General features: G+C 42.8%; 2 protein-coding genes across 3 annotated transcripts in view; one reads left to right on the top strand and one right to left on the bottom strand.

The window, feature by feature from the left end:
- LOC111140055 (glycoprotein VI platelet) overlaps positions 1-1,729 on the top strand; it is a 20,521-nt gene extending 18,792 nt beyond the window's left edge. For both annotated transcript variants that reach the window (XM_022492432.1, XM_022492431.1), the window contains 2 exons: positions 38-88; positions 1,010-1,729. In XM_022492432.1, the coding sequence (XP_022348140.1) occupies positions 38-88; positions 1,010-1,245 (287 nt within the window). In that variant the 3' untranslated portion in view covers positions 1,246-1,729. The remainder of the gene's footprint in view (positions 1-37; positions 89-1,009) is intronic.
- Positions 1-9,328, bottom strand: part of LOC111140046 (NLR family pyrin domain containing 2) — a 76,710-nt gene that overhangs the window by 41,595 nt on the left and 25,787 nt on the right. The window lies entirely within an intron of this gene.

Raw genomic sequence — 9,328 nt, 5'->3', positions numbered from 1 at the left:
GGTCTTTTCCCCTTAAACTTTCCTTTTTGATTCCCAGAGTCTTCTAGGACTATCACCATCTCTGCAAAGAGGCCAGAGTCTCCAACTGGTGAGTAAGTGGTCTTCTCTGGACCCTCTTCATTCCCACCCCTGTGTCTTCCCCTAAATTTGACTGCTTTCCTTGTACAGAAGCTACAGCTCTATGAACTTGGGTCCTGGTTCATAAAATATTAAGGGGAGGGTAAATATCAGGACTTGGAACTCAGAATTGGGCAACGAGATCAGGTGGGAAGGTTGAGATAAATTTAGACAGCCCAACTCTGTAGTTCATGCTCTTATAGTCATGGGATTCTGCCTCAAAAGTGCATGCATTCAGGAAAGGGGCAGGAACAGGGCTACGGGAGATGGTCTTTTCCCCTTAAACTTTCCTTTTTGATTCCCAGAGTCTTCTAGGACTATCACCATCTCTGCAAAGAGGCCAGAGTCTCCAACTGGTGAGTAAGTGGTCTTCTCTGGACCCTCTTCATTCCCACCCCTGTGTCTTCCCCTAAAGCTGACTGCTTTCCCTGTACAGAAGCCACAGCTCTATGGTCTTGGGTCCTGGTTTATAAATATTAAGGGGAAGGTAAATATTATACTTAAAACTCAGAATTGGGCAGTAAGTTCAGGTGGGAAAGCTGAGATTTTTAAAGAATAAGGGAAAGGTAAATTCCATCTCTTTCCACCTCGTATAACAGTTTTTTATGCTGTAATTAGCCGAATGGCCAGGTCTCTGTGTGTGTGGAGGGGTTGCATCAGAGGTCTATGAAGCGGGTGTATGGAAGAAATTATATCTAGAGAATTGGGCTTATCTAGCCCTGACCCTTGGTGAGGAGGGGAGGAACCCTCTAGGAAGGAGACTGACATTCTAGGTAGCAGAGAATAGAATCTCAGGTGAGGGATATGGGTATGAGAAACCCAAGATGTGTCTTGAAGTGGATCCTGGAGATAGGCTTTCATCACCCCCTCCTGTATCTCTTTATTCCTCCAGGTCTTGCCCAGCAACACTATACCAAGGGCAATCTGGTCCGGATATGCATTGGGGTTGTGATTCTAATACTCCTGGTGGGGCTTCTGGCAGAAGATTGGCACAGCAGAAAGAAACCCCTGCCATACAGGGTCAGACCTATCCGCAGGCCACTCCCACCCCTCCCACAGACCCAGAGACAACACAGTCATCAGGATGGGGGTCGACCAGGTGGCCATAACCATGGGCGCCACAATTAGAACTCCAAGGCTTGGTTGTAGCTACGAGATAAGGGATGTAAAACCATGTGTGGAGTGTATGGAATGTAGGAGCAAGAGGACAGGGGTTAGGACTATGGAGAAGGAGGAACCTGGGGCCTCTCCTTGGTGTCCCATCAAGGATCTGTTGAGCCAGTGTCTACTTGGCTTTCATCCAAGGACTCCTCTCATTTGGGATGGGAAATATCTAGTGGATGCCAGTGTCTCCTCACTCACATCTTGCACATTGTGGATCTTGTAGCACCCTAACTGGACCATCATAATGACCCCTTCAACCTTCCCTAATTCATGTTCATTATTGACTTTTGTATCACCAAGTCTCATAGCTGACCCCATTCTATGCTCTGCATAAAACTCTCCCACGCTTCCTGTTGGCCCCTGTGTTTTCTCTGGGTAGCCATAGCTTAGCTGGTTAATTCAGACTCATACTTATTTCCTGAGCCTATCAGCTCAGCCTCTCTCCTAACCAGAAATATTGGGTTAAATGTGTGAGTACTCAGGGCTTTCCCCACTACACCTCCTCACCCCGAGGACACCCTTCTCCTACTCCTTGATCCCAGATGCCATTTCCTCAGACATAGGCTTTGGTTTCATCAATTTATAGCCATATCCTCCTCCTATCTTGCTCCATAGTTAATAACCACACTCACAGAATCTCTAACTCACAGGTGAAATGACCAGACTCTCCATCCCTAAACTGATGCATGCAGGCTACTCAATTTCTTTTTCCCTAAAGGGGGCAATCTCAGGGCATTTTGCACCCAAGGGATATTTGTCAGTGCCTGGAGGGAGATGCTGGTACTTAGTGGGTAGAGGGTAGAGATGCTAACACTATGAATGCACAGGACAGTCTCCCTCAAGAGTATGTTCTCTTGAGAAGCACTTAAGAATTATCTGGACCCAAGTGTCAATGGCAGAGACTGAGAAACCCTTGGTAGAAGACCTTGAGATACTTTCCTAGCTTTAAAAAATTGTGTGCCCCTATTTCTTCTTTTAACAACCCCACTTACTCCCACTGAAGGCAGCCACCACCCCTCAGACCCCGAGAATGAAGATGCTAGGAAAGACCTATATCCAGCTGAACAAGAGGCCTTAAGAGAAACAGAAGGAAACTTGTAGGAAAATCCAGGAGCCCACACTGTATGCAGGGACATCACTGAGATGATGACACACAAGCACATTAAACAGAGGTATGAATGGGATGTCTGGATATGTGGTGTATTTGGTAAGAATCATGAAACAATGGACCCCAGTGAAGAAATAGGGGAAAGTAGGATGATTGGAAGAAAAATTTTTAAAATAGTCCTTAATAAAAAGAAAGTGATTCTTACAGTTGTTGCCTTAAGAACATTTGGGATTCTGTCACAGAAAATAAGGGGAACTCTACAGGGAAGAACATACCATGAAGTAGATACCATGAAGTCATATTTTCTATAAGGTTGGAATCCGTTCAACAGAGCAAAGACATGATCATTTAAGGACTTCCCTGAAGCACTTAAGAATGCTACAATATATTGTAGGATTGGTAAGAGAACTATTCTACAAGGAAGACCTACCAGACAGCTATCCACCGAGGCAAAGGAATGCCAGAACTGGGCAGTGACTGGCAGGGTGAACAGACCAACGTGATCACAAACATTTCTGTCCCCATTTTGTTTCCAGGTTATGTTCTCCCCAAATAAAGGATCTTCTAGGTTTGGTCAGAATCCATTAAACAACCTCCTTCACGAATGCTTTCACACCTTTATTCCTCTTGATAAACTCAAGATGTAGGCATTTTATCCACAACAGGGGTAAACCATCTGTGTATGTTTCATGGAAGCCAAAAGTCACAACCAAGGCTATGGTCATATCTGGTCCAGCACCTAACATCACTGAGAAGGCTCAGAGGAAGTTCATCATCACCCTTTGATCCCAAACTTTACTGGGGAATGAATAGCTCCAGGGGATTCAGAAAATGAAGTCATGTGAAGAAGGTCGGGTAGTGGTTGGATCTTGATTATCACTCTCAATGGTCAGTTGTGGGTCATGTTCTTGGATTTCTTTCAGCAGCTTCTGGATTTGAGGATCAGATTTATCTATCTTCAACCTGGAGTTACAATGAGGCAAAAAGGTTTCTTGTTGCTTCAAGAAGATTCATTCCAAATGTTCAAGTGCCTGCAAGACTCATGGTTTAGTGCAGGGGCAGACTTTACGGGTTACTATGTGCTTCAAAGTAGGGTTCCATATTGATTCGGTAGGGAAAGAGACAATACCAGGTTAATGTTGTAGTGCTTCATGGTCTCAGGTGATCCTCATATCATGCTTGGAGAGATGGAATTGACGGATATATCTGTGAAGTAGTCCTAACACCTACCTACTCCACAGCTCACTTTGGCAACTTCTCTTTGGTAGGCCCAGGATGAAACACACAGACTTGAACCAAGTCAGACTGGACTTTAGTTCCCATTGGCTACATGATACTAGCTGACCAACACCTTTTATCTGACCTGTGCTAATAGCAGCTTTATTTGTATGATTCATCTTTTGGTAACCATATTGATCTGTGTGACATGGCAATAGGGAACGGGGTGAGGGGGAAGCAAGAGGGAATAATTAAAGCAAAAATATGTAGAGAGAGGAAGCAAGATGGCAGAGGAGTAGGGTGACCCCATTTCAACTGGTCCCCTGAACTTAGCTGGATATCTATCAAACCATTTTGAACACCTGTGAAATCAGCCTGAGATGTTAAGAATATATATCTGGATCTCTACAAGCAGAAAAGCAACTGATTTGGGCAAGGTAGGATGTGCGGAGTCCTGAATCTGTGAGGAGACATCAGAAGACAAACAGAAGGGGAGGGAGCCGCCATAAGCTGGCACCTGGAAAGTGATCTAACGCTGGACCACCAAATCAGAACCCTTAGAAACATGGTCTAGTAAGGGACACCCCTCCCTGAAGGCGGCTTTGGAAATGAAAAGGCAGAATTCTAGGTAGGACATTGTGGTGTCAGGTTATGAGGGACCACAGAGCAAAAGGAGATTCTCAAAATGGTAGAGGGCCCAAGCCTTGGAGCCAGGAAACAGGTTTCAGTCAGCAAGCCTAGGAAGGGACTCTCAGCTCAGATCGCCAGAAACTTTGAACTGGGAGGGTCAATTTCTGCTCTTTTTTTGAATAGCCTAAAAAAATCTGGAACCTGTGCCTTCAACTGGGCAAAAACTCAGCATGGTAGTGGCTGGGAAAGGGCTTTAGGGCAGAATCCAGACCTGATTCCGGAGCTTTAGGTACACACATGAGTCTACAGCCCTTTGTGGTTTTAGGAGCACAAAGGGTACAGATACTCCCGGGACCCTGCAAACACTTCTGAGAGAGTAGCTGTGGGTGTGTGACGTGGGAGGCTGCAGTTTTCAGAGGCACAAGCATGGTTTCACTTACGTGTGGGACATAAGGAATAGCATGGAGGACACTAGGAGAAGGAAAGGAAAATGAAGGGGGGGAAATCAGAGGGGCAGATGAACCATGAGAGACTACGGACCCCAGGAATCAAACTGAGGGCTTTGGAGAGGGATGGGTGAGGCCCGTGATGGGTATTAAGAAGGGCATGGATTGCAAGGAGCACTGGGTGTTGTACGCAATGAATCTTGGAACACTGCATCAAAAACTAATGACATACTGTATGGTGACTGACATTAAAAAAAAAAAAAAAAAGAAGTGGAGCTGCTTGTCCTGGAGAGTTTATTGGAGGGCGGACTGAATTTTCTGCTCTGGGCCAGAGCTTTGGCTGTGGCCATTTTTGCTCTGATCCCCTCAAGAGGTGCAGAAAGCCTCCAGGGAAAAAAAGAGGCACAGAAGACTGGTTTCCATTGAGCTCACCCCCCTGATGGGGGTGGAGCCTCTCTGCCCAGGCAGGGATACCTCAGAAACATTGCGGCAGGAGACAGGCTGGAAGAACAGGTAGATGACAATACTTTGGATCCTATAAGACTGTAAAATCCCAATGCCAGGGGATAAATGTGCATTGAACTCCAAGTGTGGCCTAATGCCTGGTTCATTTTTCAGATATAATTCTCCTTTTCTTTTTTTTTCTCCTTTTCTCATGACATTTCCCCCTGCTGTATTTTTCTTTATACCTTCTCCTCATTTTAACTAGATGTCTATTATACCAACTCATTTTTCATGGTCACTTTTTGAACTTGTAGTTTTATACACCTATATTTTTTATAGTTATATGCTTTATTTTAGCCTGTGTTTCACTCTACTCAGTTTTTCCTTTTTATATATACAAGTTTTACTTTCCTAGTAATTTTGGGGCATAGTGTCCTCTAACACACAGATCAAAATACAACCAGGAACAACTAAAGCACCCTGCTTTGTCTACATGGAAAGATTGTAGCCCCCTTACTCCTCCCCCCTTTTTTCAAGTCTATTTTTATTTAAAATTTTAAAAATCTTTTCAACTTTAAAATTTTACTCTTGGGTTTCATTTTGGCTTTGTATTTTCGGTGGTGGTGTCTGACCACTCTGGATTTTGCTAGGGTGCATCTGGCTTGGGTCATGGTTGACATTTTGGACTGTGTCCCTTTGCTCCACCAGCCCTTGACAGAATGATTAGAAAGAGGAACTCTCAACAAAGAACCAGAGACAATGGCCTCTGCCACAGAACCAGTGGATATAAGCAGGAGGTCAGACATAGACTTCAGGAAAGCAATCATGAAGTCAATAGCCAGGTTTGAAAAAAGCATTAGTGATAATATAGAATCTCTAAGGGCAGAAATGAGATCTAATCAGGCCAAACTTAAAAATGCTATGAATGAGATGCAGTCTAAACTGTATACTCCAAAAGACAGGGTGAATGAGGCAGAAGAATGAATTAGTGATCTAGAACACAAGCTGATAGAAAGGAAGGAAGCTGAAGAAGATAGGGATAGAAATTAATAAAATTATGAATGAAAAGGGAGAGATCACAACTAACACCAAGGAAGCAGAAACAATCATCAGAAGTTATTATCAACAGTTATATGCCAATAAGCTAAGCAAACTAGATGAAATGGATGCATTCCTAGAAAGCTATAAACTCCAAAAATTGAACCAGGAAGAAATTGACAACCTTAATAGACCAATATCTAGTAGTGAGATCGAAGCAGTGATCAAAAACCTCCCAAAAAAACAAGAGCCCAGGACCTGATGGATTCCCTGGAATTCTACCAAACTTTCAAAGAAGAAATAACACCTATTCTTCCGAAGCTGTTTCAAAAAATTGAAGCAGAAGGAAAATTTCCAGACTCTCTCTATGAAGCCAGCATTACCTTGATCCCCAAACCAGGCAAAGACCCTACCAAAAAGGAGAATTTCAGACCAATATCCCTGATGAATATGGATGCTAAGATTCTCAACGAGATCCTAGCAAATAGGATCCAACAGCACATTAAAAAGATTGGGGGAAATTGGAAGGGGAGGTGAACCATTAGACACTACGGACTCTGAAAAACAATCTGAGGGTTTTGAAGGGGCGGGGGATGGGAGGTTGGGGGAACCAGGTGGTGGGTATTAGAGAGGGCACGGATTGCAAGGAGCACTGGGTGTGGTGCAAAAACAAGGAATACTATTATGCTGAAAATAAAAAAAAAAAAAAGATTATCCACCATGACCAGGTGGGATTCATTCCTGGGCTACAAGGATGGTTCAACATTCGTAAATCAATCAATGTGATAGAACAAATTAATAAGAGAAGAGAGAAGAACCACATGGTCCTCTCAATTGATGCAGAAAAAGCATTTGACAAAATCCAGCATCCGTTCCTGATTAAAACACTTCAAAGTATAGGGATAGAGGGAACATTTCTGAACTTCATAAAATCTATCTATGAAAGACCCACAGCAAATATCATCCTCAATGGGAAAAAGCTTGCAGCCTTCCCATTGAGAACAGGAACACGACAAAGATGCCCACTCTCACCACTCTTGTTCAACATAGTATTAGAAGTCCTAGCAACAGCAATCAGACAACAAAGAGAAAGAAAAGGTATCCAATTTGGCAATGAAGAAGTCAAACTCTCTCTCTTCGCAGATGACATGATTCTTTATATGGAAAACCCAAAAGACTCCACCCCCAAACTACTAGAACTCATACAGCAATTCAGTAATGTGGCAGGATACAAAGTCAATGTACAGAAATCAGTGGCTTTCTTATACACTAACAATGAAAATACAGAAAGGGAAATTAGAGAATCGATTCCATTTACTATAGCACCAAGAACCATAAGATACCTGGGAATAAACCTAACCAAAGAGGTAAAGGATCTGTACTCGAGGAACTACAGAACACTCATGAAAGAAATTGAAGAAGACACAAAAAGATGGAAGACCATTCCATGCTCTTGGATCAGAAGAATAAACATTGTTAAAATGTCTATACTGCCTAGAGTAATCTATACTTTTAATGCCATTCCAATCAAAATTCCACCAGTATTCTTCAAAGAGCTGGAACAAATAATCCAAAAATTTGTATGGAACCAGAAGAGACCCCAAATCGCTAAGGTAATGTTGAAAAACAAAAATAAAACTGGGGGCATCACGTTACCTGATTTCAAGCTTTACTACAAAGCTGTGATCACCAAGACAGCATGGTACTGGCATAAAAACAGACACATAGACCAGTGGAACAGAGTAGAGAGCCCAGATATGGACCCTCAACTCTATGGTCAGTTAATCTTCGACAAAACAGGAAAAAATATACAGTGGAAAAAAGACAGTCTCTTCAATAAATGGTGCTGGGAAAACTGGACAGCTATATGTAGAAGAATGAAACTCGACCATTCTCTTACACCGTACACAAAGATAAACTCAAAATGGTTAAAAGACCTCAACGTGAGACAGGAATCCATCAGAATCCTAGAGGAGAACATAGGCAGTAACCTCTTTGGTATCAGCCACAGCAACTCCTTTCAAGATATGTCTCCAAAGGCAAAGGAAACAAAAGCAAAAATGAACTTTTGGGACTTCATCAAGATCAAAAGCTTCTGCACAGCAAAGGAAACAGTCAATAAAACAAAGAGGCAACCCACGGAATGGGAGAAGATATTTGCAAATGACAGTACAGACAAGTGGTTGATATCCAGGATCTATAAAGAACTCCTCAACTCAATACACACAGAACAGACAATCATATCAAAAAATGGGCAGAAGGTATGAACAGACACTTCTCCAATGAAGACATACAAATGGCTATCAGACACATGAAAAAGTGTTCATCATCACTAGCCATCAGGGAGATTCAAATTAAAACCACATTGAGATACCACCTTACACCAGTCAGAATGGCCAAAATTAGCAAGACAGGAAACAACATGTGTTGGAGGGGATGTGGAGAAAGGGGAACCCTCTTACACTGTTGGTGGGAATGCAAGTTGGTGCAGCCTCTTTGGAGAACAGTGTGGAGATTCCTCAAGAAATTAAAAAGAGAACTTCCCTATGACCCTGCAATTGCACTACTGGGTATTTGCCCCAAAGATACAGATGTGATGAAAAGAAGGGTCGTCTGTACCCCAATGTTTATAGCAGCAATGGCCACGGTGACCAAACTGTGGAAAGAACCAAGATGCCCTTCAACGGACGAATGGATAAGGAAGATGTGGTCCATATACACTATGGAGTATTATGCCTCCATCAGAAAGGATGAATCCCCAACTTTTGTAGCAACATGGACGGGACTGGAAGAGATGATGCTGAGTGAAATAAGTCAAGCAGAGAGAGTCAATTATCATATGGTTTCACTTATTTGTGGAGCATAACAAATAGCATGGAGGACATGGGGAGTTAGGAGAAGGGAGTTGGGGGAAATTGGAAGGGGAGGTGAACAATGAGAGACTATGGAATCTGAAAAACAATCTGAATGGTTTGAAGAGGTGGGGGGGTGGGAGGTTGGGGGAACCAGGTGGTGGGTATTAGAGAGGGCACGGACTGCATGGAGCACTGGGTGTGGTACAAAAACAATGAATACTGTTATGCTGAAAATAAATTAAAAAAATGATTAAAAAAAACTAATGATGTACTGTATGGTGACTAACATAATGCAAAAAAAAAAAAAA

This window comes from Enhydra lutris, unplaced genomic scaffold, assembly GCF_002288905.1.
Source record: "Enhydra lutris kenyoni isolate GAN:26980312 unplaced genomic scaffold, ASM228890v2 scaffoldscaffold147, whole genome shotgun sequence".
Taxonomy (NCBI): domain Eukaryota; kingdom Metazoa; phylum Chordata; class Mammalia; order Carnivora; family Mustelidae; genus Enhydra; species Enhydra lutris.
This window is presented reverse-complemented; position numbering and strand designations above follow the sequence as displayed.